The sequence below is a fragment of the Salvia miltiorrhiza genome, chromosome 5 (genome assembly GCF_028751815.1).
Source record: "Salvia miltiorrhiza cultivar Shanhuang (shh) chromosome 5, IMPLAD_Smil_shh, whole genome shotgun sequence".
Classification (NCBI taxonomy): domain Eukaryota; kingdom Viridiplantae; phylum Streptophyta; class Magnoliopsida; order Lamiales; family Lamiaceae; genus Salvia; species Salvia miltiorrhiza.
In genome coordinates this window covers 39,019,983-39,040,785 of record NC_080391.1, presented here as the reverse complement: position 1 = coordinate 39,040,785, position 20,803 = coordinate 39,019,983, and the positions used below count along the sequence as shown (strand labels likewise).

The window sequence follows — 20,803 nt, the reverse complement described above, 5'->3', positions numbered from 1 at the left end:
GTACTTAAGGCTCTTGTGATCAGTGAAGATTTCACATCTAACTCCGTATAGATGGTGTCTCCAAATCTTCAAAGCATGCACAATTGCTGCCAATTCTAGGTCGTGAGTGGGGTAGTTCAACTCATGTGGCCTTAGTTGTCGCGAAGCATAGGCGATGACCTTCCCTTCCTGCATCAACACACAACCTAATCCATTTTTGGATGCGTCGGTGTAGATCAGGTATTCTTTATCGGCTGTTGGAACTGCTAGCACTGGTGCAGTTGTCAATTTCCTCTTCAGCTCTTGGAAGCTGGCTTCACACTCTTTGGTCCATTTATACTCGATTCCTTTGCGAAGTAGTTGCGTCATTGGCCTTGCTATCTTAGAGAATCCTTCGATGAATCTCCGGTAGTATCCTGCTAAACCTAAGAAACTTCGGATTTCATTAGGGGTGGTTGGTGATTTCCAATTGTGCACTGCTTGCACTTTGGCGGGGTCTACCTTGATTCCATCTACTGACACGATGTGTCCTAGGAACATCACTTCTTTCAGCCAAAACTCGCACTTGCTGAATTTGGCGAACAGTTTCTCTGATCTTAAAGTTTCTAGGACGATTCTCAAATGCTATTCATGTTCTAGGTTACTCTTAGAATAGATGAGGATATCATCTATAAACACTAAGACGAATTTGTCTAAGTACGGATGGAAAACTCGATTCATGAGATCCATGAACACCGCCGGTGCATTGGTTAGACCAAATAGCATGACTATGAATTCATAGTGGCCATATCTCGTTCGGAAAGCGGTCTTGGGTACATCCTCTGGTCTGATCTTCAGCTGGTGGTACCCTGACCTTAAGTCTATTTTGGAGAACACACTGGCTCCCTTGAGTTGGTCAAACAAATCATCTATCCTCGGGAGAGGGTATTTGTTTTTAGTGTCAGTTTGTTCAATTCTCGATAATCAATGCACATTCTCATGGCTCCATCTTTCTTCTTGACGAAAAGTACAGGCGCTCCCCAAGGCCCAAGGTGAGACACTAGGTCTGATGAAACCTAAGTCCAAAAGTTCTTGTAGTTGGACCTTCAATTCTTGCAATTCCTTTGGGGCCATCCTGTATGGTGCCTTTGATACTGGGGCTGATCCAGGTTCTAGGTCAATGGTGAAATCTAGTTGCCTATCTGGGGGTAGTCCTGGCAATGTTTCTGGAAAAACATCCGGAAAATCTCGTACTATTGGCACATCTTCCACCCTCTTGTCGCTACCAGCTTCCCCGTTTAGGTAGACGAGATAAGTTGTGCTTCCTTCCTTCATCATCTCCTTTCTGGCTTGTAGTGCGGATATCACTGGTACTCTCTTCTTCATACCGATGCCGTGAAATTCCGTTGGTTCTTTTCCGGGTGGTCGAAGGGAAATCTTTCGTTCACTACAAAGGATGGTGGCGTAATTCTCGGCTAACCAGTCCATTCCTAAGATCATGTCTACGTCCCACATAAGCAGAATATTAAGATTGTTTGCTACCATCTTAAGTTCTCCCATTTCAAATTCTACGTTCGAACAAACATGAGTGGTAGTAGATCTTCCTCCTAAGGGTGTAGTGATTCTTAAGGCACACTTAGCTCGTTCTGATTCGATTTCTAAGGTATCTACGCAAGGGGCTGAGATAAAAGAATGCGAAGCACCAGTATCGAACAGAATCATAATGGAAAAACCTTTAAGCTTGCCCACACCTGCCAGGTTTCCCTGGTTTTTCTCGGGCTGGTTTTGGGTGATAGCAAAGGCTCTTGCCTGCTGCGGCGGTTGTTGCAGTTGTTTCTGTTGCTGCCGGCGCTGTTGGTGCTGGTGTGGCTGTTGTTGGCGGGGCTGCTGTTGCCCTGGAACTGCTCGGAGGGGTTGGGCATGAGTGGCCCTAATTGCAGCGCCCTGCTGTCTATTGGGGCACTGAGAGGAGTAGTGACCCTTCTGGCCACACGTGTAGCAACCGTCAGTTCCAGCCCTACAAACACCACGATGTGGTTTGTTGCATTTTGGACAAGGGGATACTTCGTTCTGTCTTTGGTTGCCTCCGGCCGGGGCAAGACCCTTTTGCTTCCCTTGTCCTTGTGGCTGAAACTGTCCAAACGGCGCACTCCCTTGCCATGACGGCGCACGTCCTTGCCAGGACGGCGCACCTCCTTGCCATGGCTTCTTATTAGTTGGGTTCTCACTCCCTCCTTGATTGTTCCAGTTGCGCTTCCCCTTGAAGTTCTGAGGATGTACAGGTAGGTTGGCTGGCGCTGAAGTTTGTGGCGGAGCCAACCTTTCCACTGGCATCGCAGCTTCGACGTCCAGTGCCCTGTTCAGGGACTCGGTGTAGGAGAGTCCACCATGACTAGCTAGGGTCATCCTAATTTCGTGCCTCAGACCGGCACAAAATTTCTCCGCCATCTTCTCATCAGTATCCACCTGCTGTGGAGCATAACGTGATAGATCACAGAATTCCCTATCGTATTCCGTCACTGTCCTCTTCCCTTGCCTCAGGTTGTAGAACTCAGCCTCTTTCTTCTTCCTGTAGCTTTTGGGAATATACTTATCGTATAACCCAGTCTTAAAGCTTTCCCATGTGTAGGTTGCCCATTGCTCGGGAGTCAGTGTCTTTCGGCGGGCTTCCCATCAAAAGTCAGCCGCTCCCGTTAGCTGGAAAGACACGCACGAGAGTCGTTCCTCTTCCGTGCAGCGAAGAAAAGTGAAGATGCGCTCCAATGCGCGTACCCAAGCCTCAGCTTCGGCTGGGTCGCCCATTCCATTGAATGTGGGCGGATTCTGTCGGAGGAAGAGTTCCTCAATCCTTCTGGCAGGGGGTGGAGGGGTTGGGGTTGGTTCCCTGTCGTTTTGTGGTACCTCTGGTACATCATCTTGATTTCTATCATTGTTAGCATTTTCTTCTAGCGGTGCGACCTCGTCTAGGCGGCATACTGCAATCTGCGAAGCACCTATTTTAGCACATTCTATACGGAAGTCTCTAAGGCCATTTATAAAGAACTGCTGGCACGCACAAGTTGCAAAGTCATAGATACTATATCGTGAATTGACTTGTGGAGAAAATAAAAACCCGTAGGGTAACATATAACATATGCGAAATTGTCTCAAAAACCCATACTAGGGTCAAAAATGCATATCATAGAAATTTTGCCTCATTGAGGACTTTTGCATCAATAAAAAGTTTCCATACTAACGTCGACATCAAATATAAAGAGTCATGGGGTTACAAAACATCGAAACGAATTCATCGTTTCTGGAAAAACATCCCTAGCTAAGACTATCAAATATGCGATCCTAAAACGCGGTACGGCTGTTCCTAGGCGATGGCAAAAGGTAGATAAGCGGGTCCTCCTCGGGGTCTTCTTCTGGGTCCTCCTCCTCATCCTTGTTGGGCAACGGGGTCTCTCCCTGACCCTCGCCCGTCTCTCGTATGATCTGGGCCGTGCGGAAGATGTCGTCCGCAATTTCGCGAATCGGGTCATTCCCGGTGCGGATCCTAGCCGTGGCACGAGGCCCAGTCGGGGCTGGAGGTGGCGACGGCCTAGGGTGAATAATCCTCCTCGTCGCGCCACATGGTGCCGTATCCTCCTCCTGCATAGGGGCCTTGCCTCTATCTAGGAACTCTCTTGTGTTGGCCATGGCCCTGTCAGCGTTGGCCATTGCGGCTGTGAGTCGCGCTTCTGCCGTGGACATCGGTGGTGGTGGTGGAGTAATTTCCCGGAGAGTTGAGTCGGGAGGTGACGGGAAATCTCTACGAGCTCTTGGACGAGAGGGGCCTGCCTCGTCGTCGTGTCTACCACGGCGCCCTAGAACTGAGGTACGCGGTGGAGGGTCTTGTGGCAAGGCCACCTGGGGCTCAGGTGCATCGGCGAGTATCTCAGCGGGCAGAGGCGTCCCTACCTGCACGTAGTCTCCTGGGAGAACATAGGGCCCTAGAGGGGCGCTGCCCCACAAGGTGAAGCAGACCTGAAGCTCCGCTACGAAGCTAGGGAAGTCTCCCACTAGGTCGTGGTAATTCTCCCGTGGGAAGATATAGTAGGCTGAAATCTGTTTAGCCCATCCCTGCCACTCAGAGGGTAACAGCAGGATCAATCTCTGGATGCCGTCGTACCCTGACACACCGTACACACTCGCCTCGACCCAATGTCGATGGAAACCGGCGAGAAACTGCCCGAGGTTATCCCCGTGACATGGGGCATAAGTGCGGTAGGACCGCTCGACTTCCTCTGGACTAGCCCACGAGGGTAAAGGTCGTCGTCGTGTGTAGACAGTTCTCGCCATCTAACGAAAGAAAGGAAAAAATCTATCGTCAACTCACAGTAAAACGCGGCATGCCACTTAAATCGGTAAGGTTCTAAACGTCTATACTGGGTCATCAAAAATCGATTCGAAGATCATAACTCGTAAAATCTAGACATCACAACATCATCTAAATCTAGCTTTCAGGTACCTGTCATAGGGGTGATCTAAATCAAATTCTTAAGCACAAAATCATAACTTGTATTAAAGAGGTCCAGACTTTGACAATCAAAAAGTTCTAGTGTTGTCGTCTACTGATCTTAAAGCTTATCATGTGGTGATGATGTACTATTCTATGTTCCATCGTGAAGTGAGTATATATCTATCTTAAGAGTTCTAAGTTCTCGTGATTCAAACAACAATCATACTTATTCATGTTTCACGCATTTCAAGAAATCAACTAAAACTTGAAAGTACTTACCATAAACAAACGTCGGTTGAGCGTGTCGAGATGTAGTGCCAAGCTTTTGTCGACTAGTTCATGAGCATGTTGACTTACTTAATCTAGACTCGACTTAGAAAGAATGACTAGTGATCAGAGCAGAAGAAGGTTGCTCTGATACCACTCTGTCGCGGCCGCGCCCGCTAAGGATAGCGAGTTCGGGGAAATCGCGACGAAAGGGGAGGGGATTTAGGAGCGGGATTAGAAAGGGGCATATCTAACCTTTTGATGACTCAACATTATATAAGACAACGATTTAAGAACAACAGATATTGATGGAGGTCAAAGGGGAAACATAACATTACCCAAACGGGTATATGAGGACATTGTTGAATAGTACATTATTATTTGACGAATATCATGATAACTAGCAAATCAGTGTATGCAGCGGAATAACAACTCGGGCATATGTATGAAGACATATACCCTGCTCTGATGTACTCGTCCTAGCTCGACAAAAGCTCCGCTTGCACACCACATTCCCGATCATCGCTCAACCTGCACATTTAGAAATACATGCAGGGCTAAGTACGAAGGTACTTAGTGGACACATGCCGAAATATACATACATACATACATTTTATTGTCAAGCCTTTTTAACAGTAGTAAGATACGAGGGTTTTCCTTTAAAGACTCGTATTTACCAAAATATCATTTCTTTCATAAATAACCCGGGCAAGTATTTTAACATCATTAATCACCATATCAGTAACTCGTGCCGAGAGGTAGGCCTCCCTCTACGGACACTGTGATCGGCCAACCCGCTAGATGACTCACGATCACAAGGGTGTACACTAATTCCGAAGGGATTTGCGGTCCCATCCAGAATCCGAATTCGATTAGCATCAGATAGGTAATTAACAACAAAACATAAAGCATTTAGGCATTGACAATATCATTCAAAAATCTTAAGCATAAAATTGTAACAATTCTATAATATGGTTTTAGTTTTCGTAAGAAAGCCTCACCTGGTAGTGGTGACTCACGTCTAAGCCTTAAACTCTTTGCGTTCAACCTTAATTGAAAATAATAACGCAAGGTCTTAGACCGTGGAAAAACTAACATAAATGAGGATGCGTAATGTAATTATGCATGGCTCATATTCTGTTTATTAGACTAAGGTGATACTAAGGGAAATCTTATCTCTAGTCCTTGTATTAAAGCAATTAAACCAACTAGGTTTCGTCTCGTGAGATCTAGTGATTACTATATTGATTTGTTTTCATTAGGGTGTTCTAAACGGCCATTTTAAGGAATTAGAAACTCCCTTCGTGTAAGCAAGGGGAAAGAAGTATAACGATTCAAACACCCAAAGTTCTTCTCTCTTTCTCTCTCTCTCTGCTCTTTGGAAGTCAGCTCTGGCTTCTAGGTCAGCTCTGGCCTCTAAAAACAGCTCTGCTCGGCATTTCAGCTCTGCTCGGCATTTCAGCTCTGCTCGGCATTTCAGCTCTGCTCGGCATCTCAGCTCTGCTCGGCATTTCAGCTCTGCTCGGCATTTCAGCTCTGCTCGGTCTTTCAGCTCTGCTCGGCGTTTCAGCTCTGCTCGGCATTTCAGCTCTGCTCGGCATCTCAGCTCTACTCGGCATTTCAGCTCTGCTCGGCCTTTCAGCTCTGCTCGGCATTTCAGCTCTGCTCGGCATTTCAGCTCTACTCGGCATCTCAGCTCAGCTCGGCCTTTCAGCTCTGCTCGGCCTTTCAGCTCTGCTCCCACTCATCGATTCGGTGCAACACTCACGGGTTTCTTCGTGTAAAACACAGATCTTACTATTCTACCTATGTGAGCATGATGTGCTTGTTCAAGTTCATCTACGTTTAAAGCCTAAGGTTCTCGTCATAAATCCTTCCGTGGGTTCTACCGGAAAAGTGACCTATCATGCTTCTATGAGCGTGTGTTTCATGCTGAAAGAGTAGTGACAGAGGTCGAGAGTTACCTGTTGTCGCGCGCTTTGGTCGGACAAGCACGATGGTTCCTCGCTTCTTCGATCGTCGAGGTTCAAACTGGAAAGAAAGCTATGTTCTTAGGCTTGAAAACAAATGGAAGGGAATACGGCGAAGGGAGGAAAAAGGTCGTGTCTTACCTTGTACGTGGGCAGCGCTGACCTTCGCTCTACTCGTCTCCGTGCACGGCGTCGAGAGGGATGAATTTCTTGCTGTTGCTGCTGAAAGCTTGAGTGCTGAAATGAGGAAGGGCGCTCAAGGGTCGAAGGGGGGGGATTTATACTGGGAGCTAGGTGGTGCGCACTTGAGTATGCTAAAGGGGGCAAGGCGTAGGGTGGCTGCAAAGACAGCCTAGTCTACTCGGCTGTGGTTGGGCAGCGCTGGCGTGGACTTGGCTGATTGAGCAGCGCTGGCGTGGACTTGGCTGGTTGGGCAGCGCTGGCGTGGAAGTCGAGGGGGCGCTGCTGCTGTTGTGCTGAGCTCGGCAGGCGTGGAGGTGGAGTGTGGCTCTTTGGCTGCTGCCCAATGGGAGGAGCTGCAGCTGGCGTGGAAGTTGAGGAGGCGCTGCTGCTGTGTAGGGCTGCAGGGACAGCCTAGTCTACTTGGCTGTGGTTAGGCAGCGCTGGCGTGGAAGTTGAGGGGGCGCTGCTGCCACAGCACACGTCCCTTCTCCTTTTCCTTTGCTTTACTCTTTTTTTTTATGAAATTACATTATAAATAATACAAATCACACACACACCCCACCTAGTGGTTATTGTGGCCGAGAGTACTCGAACCTGTGACCTCTTGGACAACAGGCAACCACCCCAACCACTAGGCCATCCCAAGGGGACTCCTTTGCTTTACTCTTCTTTCTTGATTGGGTGGAGTGTGAGGGATTAAAAGGGTGTGATTAAATAAATCCTTCAGTGTTGGTCGTCCTTTTATTTAAAAAAAATACTGGCTCCGTGTCTTGCAATATCGTAACTAACAATTAAATTAAATCCGTAGATTTAATTTGCTCGTTGTTCTAATACATAAATTAAATCCGTAGATTTAATTATCCTTAGAGTCGGAAATAATTCACGACTAAGTAACAATATGAAATAAACTTCATCTCGATTAATAAATAACACAACTTTGCTAAGTTGGTTATAACTCAGATTAATCATTCATCAACTCAAGATTCTCATCGCGGTCTTTAAACGCGCGAAAATAAATAAAGCATACCGTTAGCTAAGTGACTTTGTCACCAAGATTCATAAATTCAGAAACATAATAGAAAACATAAAACTTCAATTACTGGCAGATAGGTAAATAAACACACAATACTGTAATTAAAATACTGATAAAAGAGCGGGTTTCTACACCCTGATCCCCGCGTGTGTAGGCGCCGTGCCACGCCTTTGGGCAGTTCTTCCACGCCTAATGCATGCAGTCTAAGCTCCCGAGCATCCCGAAAAAACCGTGTCGCGCCTCGTGCATATGAAGGAGGCGTTGGACGTCAGTTGGCGTTGGACGGCGCAGGTAATAGGCTCCAAAAGCCCGGATGACCGCCTTGCAGAACTTCTTGAGGCATACACGGTCGGTTGAGTCGGCCACTTTGAGATACTCATCGAAAACATCCGCACTAACCCCGGTGGCTAATTGGCGGATAGCCGACGTGCATTTTTGTAAAGGAGAAAGAGAGTCTCGACCGATTGCATCAGTGCTCATATGGAATAAAATATCTTCACCTTGAACAGCCTCAACGATGCGCAAGAACAGCTCCTTCTGCATGCGAAAACGACGCCGGAAAAAAGTAGGGTCGTACGTTGGATTGTCGATGAAGTAGTCTTGCATAAGACATACATGGGCCTCTTCACGATCACGGTGGACGTATGATCGAGGACGTTTGACACGCGTCGGCTCTGGCGCCGGTGGAGAGCAGTATGATTGAAGCACTTGTTTCTGCAACTCTACCAACTCCATGAACCTTTCAGCTACTTCGTCGAAATCGGGCGAAGAATCATGTTCGGGGTGACGACATTTTTGGAAGAACAAAGATGATATTTTGCAAGAAAAATTGGAGGAGGAAGGAGTGAGTTGTGATGAATGAGGGAGGGAGAAGTATTATTTATAGAGAGAAAAGAAGAGAAATAAAAAATATAAAATAAAAAATAAAAAAAGGGGCCAAACGGCTAAAGAGCCGTTGGAAAAAAAAATCAAAATTGACGTTAAAAAAGCCGTTGGAATTTATTTTATTTTTTTAATTGAGGCGCGTGCGCAGCACGCGCCGCTCGAGTGCTACACGAGCACTCGAGTAATGCTCAAGCACACCCCCCCCCCCCCCCGCAACGCCCCTACACGATGGCAATGCTCTACTCGGGTAAGCCATCGAGTAGAGCGTTGCGGATGCTCTAAAGCACCAGTTTCGTAGTGGTCCAAAAAATGACGCTGATAGAAACAGGTTAATAACCGGTTTTGTAGGTATGTAAGACACCGATTTTTAACTGGTTTCTATCAGCATCATTTTTAACGGTGTCTTTTGTACTAATAGACACCGGTTAATAACCAGTTTTGTAGGTTATTTGGGGATTTAAAAAAAATATTTTTAGATATATTTTGTATCCCATACAAAAGCAATTTTTTAATAAAATAAAATTAGTACTAAAAATATTAAACAACAAATACAAAATTACACAATCAATTATCATCAACATTCATTAAAATCATCTAGAATATCTTGCATCAAGTTTCAACTATAAATCTAATAATTTTTCAAAATCTAATAAGAAATTCAAAATCAAGTTCCAAAGATGCAGTGTTGTTCGAGCCTCAACTTTTTCTTTCTTCCCTTTGCTTCCAAACTACCATTCATTATAATGTCTGCAAAAATTCAAGCCAATAACATTCTCAATAAACTATATGTATATGCACTTTTTTATGATAATGCAACAGATCCAATAAATTATTTACTTCTTATTCAAGTAGTTGTACCACACTACAAGAAATTTCAGACAACACGCTACAAGAAATTTCTCACAATGCACACACAAAAGTAAATACCTTAGTTTCTTGACCTAATTAAAAGTTTAATCTCAATAAAAATACATGTTAAAATGATAGAATTTTCCATCAGCTCCTCACTATCAAATCTAACTGTTAATTCTTCTTATCTCAATATAATTATTTTTTCAACACCTACATACATACCTTAATGTTTTTTCTCCTATCTCTTTCTCTCCAGATTAGAAGAAATTTGATAATAAATCAGAAACCAATCTCTGCATGTCAAGTAAAGAATTTTGAGAATATATATTGTCCAGAAACAAAAAAGGAAATATCATTAGTTGAAAGGGAGAGATTCATACAACTCCCAGTTGCTCGGACGCTTTGGCCTTCCAAAGTCGAATACAAAGTTCCGTCGTTCCTGAACTTCACACAAAAGACCCTATAGATCAAAAAAGTATGCATAAGAGCAAAAGGAAATCATGTCTGACGTGGTAAGAAGCAAGAAGCATAAATCCTAGCCACTAATCTAATTGAGTTAATTTCTTATCTAAAGAACCTAATCATAGATAGAGTAACAGTAGTTCACAATTCACAATAGAGTATTGCAAGAGAAACACATCATTGTATAAGAATTAAGAACGATTGAAACATTAATAGTTCTAAATTTCAATTGACCTCTGCATTCTCTTAGTATGATATATTTCTCGGTTGTGACCACTATTATATTGGAAGATTCTGACCTGCGAATGCATTATGGACATCAAAAGATGTGACTTAGAAAGAAAACATAATGATTCAACAAATAATAAACATGAGAAACAGATTTCTTACAGTTCTATCATAAGATCTAGTTACAAACTCACGGCCAGTTGGTGAATAATCAATATCCATTCTGAGTATGAGCCATCAAAAATTAGTAAAGCAAAATGTTTGAACTGAATACTAAATCAGAACCTCAAAATTTAGGATTTATAAGATATTAGTAGTTGAGACTTACACTGCAGAAACATGATCTTTGTGCACACATCTTGTCTCATTCATTTTTCGAACATCATTTGCCTGAATTGACATGATATTTTAATTTACAATCATAGCATTTCAAGATATATAATTTCACCAGGCCATGAACTAGCTCACAACTTTTCATGCATGTGTCATTGGATGCCATATAACAGACTAACAATTCCAACCAAATTTTGCATGCTTATTGAGAAAAAAGAATAATATATGAATCATAATCAAGTGCACATGTCATAAATAGGTAATCCGGGTGCTTTACTACTGCCTCAAAAGTTATATTAGAAAATGACGCATACAAAAGCAAATGAAACTTTAGAGGCCAGCATCTTAATGCAGCAGGAGAAGATATATGTAGGTTCGATAAGTCAAAACATTCATTTTTTTATACTACTCCCTTGCAAGCATGAATATCTGCAAAATTCACCAAAAATCAACACATAAATTACTTGAAAGTGTCATCCTCGCCCAGGAAGATATACCCTTAATGTAGGACTTATGCCCTTAATGTCGGCTAGGGTCCATCCAATTGCTTCCTTGTACTTCCCTAAAGTCATCTTGACTTTGTTCTCGTCTTCAAGTGTCAACTCTGAATTGATGATTACGGGCAAAGTGTCATCCTCGCCCAGGAAGATATACTTGAGGTGTTTGGGCAAAGACTTCAGCTCGAGCTTGGGTGCCCTCTGGATTGATGGAACAAGTCGGTCTTCTTCCTTCAGGGTGGGGATTTTCAGCGCCTCTGTGTGGTTGACCCCTTCGCTCCACGCATCAAGTATCTTCACCGCCTCTTGCAAATGCTCCTCTTGCAAGTCTTCCTCGGTTATGCCATTCTGGATTATAGTGTCATATGGCTCCTTGAATGCTGTTCTGGGCAAAACCTCCTCAACAACCTTCTCGATCATGTCGACACTTTTCACCATGCATCTCTGTATCGGCTGGATGTTTCATGGCATTGTATATGTCGAAGGTCACCGTTTCCCCTTCAAACTGATATGTTAGCTTGCCCGTATTACAATCAATGCGAGTCCTGGCAGTCTTTAGAAACGGTCTGCCCAAAAGCATGACCGGATCTCGTGCTTTTGACTTCCCCATGTCGAGAATGTAAAAGTCCGCTGGAAAGATGAGTTCCTCCACTTTGACCAGAACGTCTTCCAATATTCCCTCTGGGTAGACATTTGATCGATCTGCCAGTTGGATTACCACACGGGTGGGCTTCAGCGGTCCTATCTCCAGGTCCTGGTACATGTATAAGGGCATAATATTGATGGACGCCCCTAAGTCGAGCATTGCCTTCTCCATCTTCATGGTTCCTATTACACATGGAATGTAGAACATGTCAGGATCCCCACATTTTATGGGCATATCTCGTTGTAAAACCGCGGATACGGACTCTCCAACTTGAAATTTCGCATCATCAGTGTATTTGACCTTCCGAGTGCAGAGTTCATTGAGAAATTTCGCACATCTGGGCATAGAGCGTCGTGCGACCAAAAGAGGCATATTGACCTCCACCTTTTTGAAGATTTTAACCAGTTCGGTTAATTCTTCCTTCTCTTGTTCCTTGGCCATTCTGCCTGGAAAGGGGATTATGGGCTCAGTCTGGCATGATTTCTCTTTTCCCTTCCCTGTCGCCTTTCGCTTTGCCTCTTTCTCTCGGGCAAATTCTTCCTCATCTGCTGATCCCATTCCGACTTGCTCGTTGATCTCCAGCTTTTCTTGACTTTTTTTTTATCAACTTCGGGCAACTCCTTTCCTCCTCTGAGCGTCATGGCATTCACCTTCTTTACCTCCACTTGGGTTGGGAGTTCCCCTTGTTTGCTTTCAAGTCTGGCGACTGCTTGGGCAAGATGCGATAGTTGAGAGTTCACATTCTGCATTCTTGCTGGAACTTTACTTTTTGTTGGGCCATTTGATGCACGAGCTCTGATAGGGAGGATCCTCTTGCCTGTTGAGGTTGTTGCGAGTATTGTGGTGGGTTACTCGTCTGCCCTTGGTTTGGCCCCAAAAAGTTATTGTTGCCGTACCTAAGGTTCTCATTTTACCTCCATCCTTGATTGTTGTACTGCTGCCTGTAGGGCTCAAAAGGTTTCTGGTTTTGCCCTCCATTATTTCCTCCTGGCTGTTGCCCAATAGCATTAAGCTCTTCATCTTAGAAAAGTTGTGGACATTCATCGGTTGCATGTGAATTTGCCATGCAAAGCTGGCATGCCTTCACATGTTTCCGAATGCTGGGAATCCCTTGATTTGGTGTTCCTTGGTTTGTCATGAATTTCTCAAACATGTTGCACAGTTTGTCCAACTTGTCGTCTTGGGCAGAAGGGACCGGCACTGGAGTAGTTCTGACTATAGTCCCTTCCTCATCTCTTGATTCCTCGGCCATATCGGCTATGAGCTTGAAAGCCTCCGCTGCGAATTTGTTTAGGATCGATCCTCCACATGCAGCGTGTAACCATTGCCTATCTTGCCTTCGGAGTCCTCCCACGAAATACCGAATAAGATCATGATCCGGTATTTGGTGTTGTGGATATTTGGCCAACATCTGTTTGAACCTTAATTCCCCAGTATTCATAGAGGATTTCTCCCGTCCCCATTTTGATGTTACTTATTCGAGTCCTCGAATTCTGGATTCGGGCGGCTGGGAAGTATCGCTCCAAAAAATTGCTCTACAGCTCTTGCCAGGTCCGAATGCTTCCTTCGGGCAAATCGTACAACCATTCCCTCGCTCCCTCTAATAGAGAGAATGGGAAAGTGAGGAGTCGGATGTACTCGCCAAGGGCTTGACTTGCAGTGCGCACTGTTCCACACGCCATCTCAAAGTCTTGTAGATGCCTTTGAGGGTCCTCTCTGGGCATATCACTGTACTTGGGCAAAATTTGGATTAGTGTATGCTTCAACTCCCAATTTCCAGTGATCTCGGGTAACACTATTGCTGACGGCCTGAGATTCAGGTTGCTTGGGAACATCATGTCTCGAAGGGTCCTGTTGTTGTTGTTGTTGTCATTCTGTCCTTCCGGATTTTCTACCATCTCTCTCTCTGCTTCTAATTGCCTTTCTCTTGCCCGTGCTTCTTGCTCTGCCCTGCGCCTGTCACCGTTGTTCCGTCGTATAAGTCTCTCGATCTCCTCGTTAAACAAAAGATCTCCGTTACCTACACTCCTGGTACGACGCATACACAAACGTTAAGGCAAAACTCACACAAAAAAAATACAAAAGAAATTACTAGCGCTCTCAGTTCCCCGGCAACGGTGCCAATTTGACGAAGCTGTCGTTTGAGCTTTGTGCAAATAAAATATCCTGTGCCCACAACTAGATTAGCTAGTGGTAAGTCCAGAGTCGAATCCATAGGGAACTGAGCAGTAACTTCTCCTGCAAGGGTGTCACTAAAAGGGTTTTGTATCTTGCAGTGTTCTGACCAAAACGTGGTTATGGGCAGAACGGGTTTCCAACCTAAACTGAAATAACAAAGTAGATAAATCAAATAACAAAACAATTTTGACTTGAGTTCGAATCACTAAACATGAACTAACACTCGATCATCGGTGCAAAGATAAATCACTATACTCGCATACCAGTGGTTATAGGCATAAGAATTGTTGTGCCCCTATTGTCACTCGTCACGCACACAACAAACCCCTTGCCCAATCTATCCTTTCAGTCTATGATCCCTTAGAAGGGTCAGCTAATGGAAATCAACTACCCCGGGCAACATCCACGCTCTCTGCGATGGCCTATCGCTAGTTGTGCTTTGCCCAGAATGCTTTAAGAACTAGATAGACCCACTTAACTCTTACGCCGATATTTCACAGCAGTCACGGCTCCAACACCAGTTGTACTATTTCGGAGGTCGATGGCAACTCGCCTTATGCCCAAATTATTACTTGTGGTCAGAACTTCCTAGTTAACTAGTGATCAATTAATTAACCAAGTTGTTACAACCTTTTTGGAATCAAACCTAGTGTATCGGAAATATGCTCATATAGTTGTTATGCCCAAATTAGACCTCTCGAGTTTATTCGTTCATGCTTAGATCATCTTGCCCAAATCAGAATATAAAATTTAGCCAACCATAACGTAAATAACACAAGCAAAAGATGTAAAGGAAAACATAACTGGAATTGAAATTACTTAAATGAAAATAGAAGTACCTACGGCCAAAAGTGCCGTGCAAAACATGAACAGAAAAGTACTAGATTATGCCCACAGCCTGGGCTAGCTTCACTTCTCAAACACTGCACAACAGAACGGAATTTCAGCACCCTTGGCTTTTGAAGCTCGTCGGGTATTTATAGGAGTCATTAGGGCAACAAAGGCCCAGCCCATGAGGTGCGGCCGGATCCATGCAAGCATGGAGATGCTTATCCTCTTTCAGACCTAATCTTCATGAAGATATGTTTCCTTTTGGATAAGGCGGTGGTTTGGCCTTATCGGTCTCTTTTGGATAGCTGTCGCCTTCCGCCCTTTTCGGACTCCCACTTGTAATCCTTCCTCGCCCGCCTGTTGTGCCTTCGTCTTCTTCCCCTGCCTTCCTTCTCTTTGCCTGCCAGCTCTCGTGCGGTACTTATGGGCATAAGGGATGGTTTTGCCCCCAAATCCCATTTGCTTCCAGCGCATACCTCTTTCACGAGAAGTGACAGCACTTTCGACCCCTGGAGCACCTCTTGCCCACAAGCTGGTCCTGCCATTGAACTACGCCCTCCCAGGCGACCAAACGACACAAACACAAGGAAAAAGACTCGATCTAGACTTAAAACAAACACAAAAACAGAGCACAAACCTGGGCTCATCAGTGCACACAACCGAAACAACTGAAGATCCAATCTTCAGTACCAACACACCTTGTTGGATTTCTCACTCCTAGCACGCACTGGGCACTAGGGTCTCACGGAAACAGAACGTCTTTCTGAACTCCTTTACAACACAAACACTCGATTCAGTCGGTTGAAGGGAGGTTTGAAAACTTGCCAACTAAACTTCAAAGAACAAGTTCTTTACAGTTAGTTTGACCTAGGCTTTGGATAAACGAGGTTTGCCTAAGGTCTAAGAGAATTTATGTAATCAGTAGTGACTGATTTTTGGTTTTGGAATTCTCTTCTTCGATTCAAACTTTGGAGAGTCTAGGCTTTTGTTGAGAAACAATTTTGGCAGAGTTTCAGCTTATGTCGTTGAATCGGTGAAGATTGAAGTGATCCTCGAGCGCTATTTATAGGAGAAGTCTTGAATAGATCCGTTGGCGGAGAAGGTCTTCAAGATTTCTTCTGTTAGAGAATAATTTGAACTTGGGCTGAGGCTTCAATTTTCGAGGTTCCTTGTTTGGTGAGAACGGCTATCTTGAAGAGCAGGAGATGCGACATCTCTGAAAAGGTAATCACCAAAGAGGAGTGACCTCTGCAGAGAAAGGATGATCCTGAGATCTCTGCATTTAATGTGGCTGTACTTCTGGAGTGCGTGGCTTCCTTTGAATGTTGGAGGTTCAGTCCGAGGAAGAATGTTTAACTGATACTTGACTTTAGTATCAGTCCGCTGATTCCACGTGGCACGCATTAAGTAATCAGTCAAAACTAATTCTTCGACTGATACTTCAGTCGGCAACTTCAGTCTTCAGTCTTGAGTCCTTCATTCTTCAGTCTTCAGTCTACAGAACAGCAAGCTAAACTAGAAAAAGAACTCTAACACTTGAGTTCAAGCAGTTCTTGTCTATTACAAAAGAAACCTATTGATTTTGGTATCATCAAAACAAGGAATAGGATATTTCATTAAGTTCCCAACAATTTTCCCCTTTTTGATGATGTCAAAACCACACAACAGTTCTAACCAAGAAAAAGACAAAACTCAAAGCACAAATTATTAAACAGGGTGAATATTATTCCCCCTTAACAAAAGATCCAAAAACTTGTACTCAGAGAGAAGAACGCAACAGTTCAAACAGGACAAGGACAAGACAGAAAAACATTAATCAGAGCCTGGACAAAGAGTCATTGTCTTCAGGTTGAGATCAAAAAGAAGTTCTTTTTCATTAAAAGAAAAACTGATGAGAAATCAGTCGAGGTACAGGGCAAGACATACAAAGGAGCAAAAACAACAAAGAAAACACATCTTGAGTCTTGGTCTTCAGTTTTGACTGGAACTTCAGTCTTCAATCTTGGATTTTCAGTCTTCGGCACTTCAATATTCAGACTTCAGTTCTTCGACTCTTCAGTCTTCAAACTTCAATCCTTCAATCTTCAGTCTTCGATTTTTAGTTTAGCTAAAAACATGGACTCTAATACTTGAGTCCAGAATAACTCTAGTCTAATGAAGAGGAACTAAGTGTTTTGGGATCATCAAAACAATGATAGGATATTTCTATTAATTTTCCAACAATTTCTCTCTTCTTTCAAAATATATATTTTCCCATTGAACCGTCACCTTTATATATATATATATATATATATAGAGAGAGAGAGAGGAATGTTATGCTACATATTTTATGTGAGCACCATATGTGAGCACCACTCGCGTTTAGCCCTCGTTAACATTATCTTTTTTGTTTTAGACACTTATTTTTATTCTAATACTTCATAAATTGTTATTAGGATCATTAATTTTATAAATAATATAAAAATCAAAGTTCGATTTGTTCATATTCCCTTTAACTTGAAATAATTAATAAAAAGAACAAATTAGACTTGATTTTTATGTTAAAAGCGGTTACATTAAAAATCAAAATCTATATCTAATATAAAAGATGAGTATAACGGTAACTTTTTAGCGCTAAATTTTTCTCTCTCCCATTTTCTCTAAATTTAACCAATTTCTCTCACTTCTAACCAACTACCCATCACTCACTCTTTCTCTCTCTCTCTCTCTCCCTCTTTTTTCCTTTTTCTTTATCTTTGCAAGTTTTCAATTTTTGTTTTCTTTTCTTTAATTTTTTTTTTTACATTTAGAATTTTTGTTTTTCCTAAAATTTATATATATATATATATATATATATATATATATATTTAAATTAATTAAAAAATTTAACACTCATATCAAATTAAATATCATGACATGAGCTTTAATTTAATTTATAATAGGTTTTTTTTAAATTTATACATTCAAATTAATTTTTTTAAAATTAATCTCTTTCTCTCTCTTATTTTATAAATGAAGTTAGTTTTTCATCTTTTTTGTTATTTGCATAAAATATTTTATGAAATCATGAAAATTATGTACATTTTATTATGCAAGACTGCAATTATTTTTATTACTCTTTTATTTCAAGTTTTTATTTTATTTTTTCACTATATTCATGTTTTAAACTTGCATGAGTTTTTCATAATTTCTTTTTGCGTTAATACTTATAGGTTTTTCACAATAACCAATCCATATATAAACTAGGCATGCATACGAATAAATTGTCATATAATATTTGAATCTCCTACTTTATGAAGAATGTGTATTAAAATATTTTTCATAAAATTTAACGATATTATAATTTAAAATATACCAACCTCCTTAAATTTTTTAATCTGAATACCTCTTAATTTCGATGTCCTTTGTGCATCGCACGAATGGGCGTATACTAGTTACTTGATTAACCTTAAGATAAAAATCGCATCTAATCTTTAGTCATAGAGAACTGCAAATAAGTAGAGAACGGAGAACAATGAATAAATCTATAAATTTAACGAATATATCAGCATAACTAATGAATATATGTATTCCGTAAAAATACAGTAAAAATATATAAAATCCCGCCCCTCTCAGGATTCGAACCCAGGCTAAAATTTTATTCATAAGATACATTGATTTATTCATCGAAATTATAGACTAATTATTCGTAAATTTTTAGATTTGTTCTCCGTTCTCTACTTATTTGCAGTTCTTTATGGAACTTCTCCCTATATTTATAGCTCGTTTGTTACATGGTTTGGGATAATGTATGATATTTTTTATTAGAATATTTATTAATTTATTAGATATCAATATCATGTTTGGTAATATATATATATATAAAAAGATGTTACGCTATCACACTTCTCAAGTATGATACAGAATCAAACAGATAAGGCAACTAATTTAAAAATGGCTTTGATGTTTAAAGCAAACAATGCATTAGAGTGCTATAGATATATATCTCACTCTTATTATGGCTAACAAACGAATCCATAAAGTACTACAGTTGCATGGCATGTGCCAATATATATAAATAAGCAAATCAAATTCATCACACATCATTTTTATTCGTCATTTTTATTAATTCCTTATTAATTACTAAATCAATGAACAACTCGTCCTTTCTACGACGCCAACGCTGGAATACTTTGCTCGTTTCTGAAAAAGTTTGACGGATCAACTTTGGTCTTCACACGAACCAATCTTCTGAAATTGTTCTTAAAATAGCTGAGGCCCCAAACACTAGCCTGATCGTAACTGGTGTTCCCTTGATTGTTCCTCCCAATATCAAGATCTCTGTAATTGAAGTAAGCAGCTCTCGGATTTTGGGTTACGTAGCGCGCCATGAAGCTATAGAGCCCTCTGATCCAGTCAATACGTGCTTGCGATTCATTTAGGTTGCTCCATCCCACGCCGTAGTGGATCATGAATATATTTCCCCTCCGATGAGGGAACGGTGTTTCAGATTCGGAGAATGTGTTAAGGACTCCTCCATACGGACTGAACTGCAAGCTAGAACCTTCATCTTCTAGAAGGAACCTCCATATCTCTCTCAGGCCGTCCACCGGGATTGGAGCGCTAACATAGTCAGATTTCCCTTTGAAGTAAGATGAGCCGAAGCCGCCCTGCGGCGTCCGATCCACCAACACGTCTAGGGTTTGATTTTCAATATTTGCGAAGAAGAGAAGGGATTCTACCCAGCTCATCTCAATGCAATCTTCTTCGGTTAATCCCAGCTCCGGAAAATGCTCTTCCATTATCGGCAGAACATCGCGAGTCCGTCCCTGGTACAGCGACGTGAACGAGGCTGAGATTGTACGGTTTCCCGTCGTCGGGGAGTTGGCGGGATTCAAAAATAGCCTCAGCAGGAGATTCTCATCGACCTTATCGGCGATGTATTGCCATTTGTGGACTATCTCCGTCGCGTTTTCTTCCAATGTTCGCGTCACGTTGAAGACGGTGACTGTTTCTGGAACAGTGACTAACGTCACCTTGAATTCCAGAACAATCCCGAAGCTTGTACCTCCGCCTCCTCGGATGGCCCAAAACAGATCTTCTCCCATGCTTCTCCTGTCCAGGATTTTGCCGTCAGCGTTGATCAATATGGCGTCCACGATGTGATCGGAGGCGATGGAATGCTTGCGTGATATCATGCCGTATCCTCCGCCGCTGAAGTGGCCGCCCACGCCCACCGTCGGGCAAACACCGGCTGGGAAAGCAAGAGTCCTGCTTTTTCGGGAGATTGTGTAGTAGAGTTGGCCGAGAGTTGCACCCACCTGCACCCTTGCAGTTTTCTCCTTGTCATCGATGGTTACTGATCGGAAGTTTCTCATGTCCACGATGACGAAAGGCGTTGCTGCGGAGGTGTAGGAAAGGCCTTCATAGTCATGGCCGCCGCTCTTCACTCTGATCTGCAGGCCGAGCATCCGGGAGCAGTAGATTGCTGCCTGGATTTCGGACACGTGGAAGGGCGTGACGATGAGGTCGGGTCTCTCCAACAAGCTGGAAGCTGGCCGGAGATTTTGTGATAGTAAAAGAGATGCATAGGTTGCATTTTGAGGGGTATAGATTATATCAGTAGCTGAGTTTGAGCGTTGGAATTGATCGGTTAAGCATTCGAGAAAATCGTCGTAGCCATGATCTATAGATGAAGAAGCTCCGAAGAGTAAGAGGTTTGTGAAAATTAAGAAGAGGAATGTGAGAGTATGAGGAGACGCCATTTGTTCTGTTGATGTTAGTCTTGTTTGTTAGCCTTCTATTTATAGAAGTTGTTTGGGAATTTCTATGTGAAAATGTATGCTATATACCATACATGTTTGTCCAAACTCGTGTTTATTATGCTAATTATTCAAAGATAAGAAGAGACGACTAGTCTAACTCCAACCTTAATTTATTTACTGCAATATTATTGAAGACTTTTGATTAGTCGTGGCGATCGGCGCCGCGGTTGCGCCGCCGTTGGTAGTTCTGGCTCAACAGTCTCTTCACCAGTCT

General features: G+C 42.7%; 3 protein-coding genes across 5 annotated transcripts; all 3 read right to left on the bottom strand.

Moving 5' to 3' along the window:
- Positions 1-9,296: 9,296 nt before the first annotated feature.
- On the bottom strand, positions 9,297-10,701 carry LOC131024361 (uncharacterized). 3 transcript variants are annotated; one of them, XM_057953870.1, is made up of 5 exons: positions 10,650-10,701; positions 10,484-10,544; positions 10,328-10,392; positions 10,012-10,091; positions 9,297-9,924 (listed from the first exon to the last, which is right to left on the bottom strand). In XM_057953870.1, coding segments are annotated over exons 1-5 (252 nt in total). In that variant the 5' UTR covers positions 10,694-10,701; the 3' UTR covers positions 9,297-9,922. The 3 variants fall into 3 exon arrangements, with proteins under 3 accessions (XP_057809853.1, XP_057809854.1, XP_057809852.1); XM_057953871.1 differs by lacking the exon at positions 10,328-10,392; XM_057953869.1 differs by lacking the exon at positions 9,297-9,924 and having other exon boundaries at positions 9,931-10,091.
- A 358-nt stretch (positions 10,702-11,059) lies between these two features.
- Positions 11,060-12,355, bottom strand: LOC131025901 (uncharacterized). The gene is made up of 3 exons (XM_057955681.1): positions 11,735-12,355; positions 11,152-11,604; positions 11,060-11,083 (listed from the first exon to the last, which is right to left on the bottom strand). The coding sequence occupies exons 1-3, from the start codon at positions 12,353-12,355 to the stop codon at positions 11,060-11,062; spliced, it is 1,098 nt and encodes a 365-aa protein (XP_057811664.1).
- Positions 12,356-18,708: 6,353 nt separating this feature from the next.
- LOC131024360 (berberine bridge enzyme-like 18) lies at positions 18,709-20,579 on the bottom strand. The gene has a single exon (XM_057953868.1). The coding sequence runs from the start codon at positions 20,527-20,529 to the stop codon at positions 18,934-18,936; it is 1,596 nt and encodes a 531-aa protein (XP_057809851.1). The 5' UTR covers positions 20,530-20,579; the 3' UTR covers positions 18,709-18,933.
- Positions 20,580-20,803: the final 224 nt, after the last annotated feature.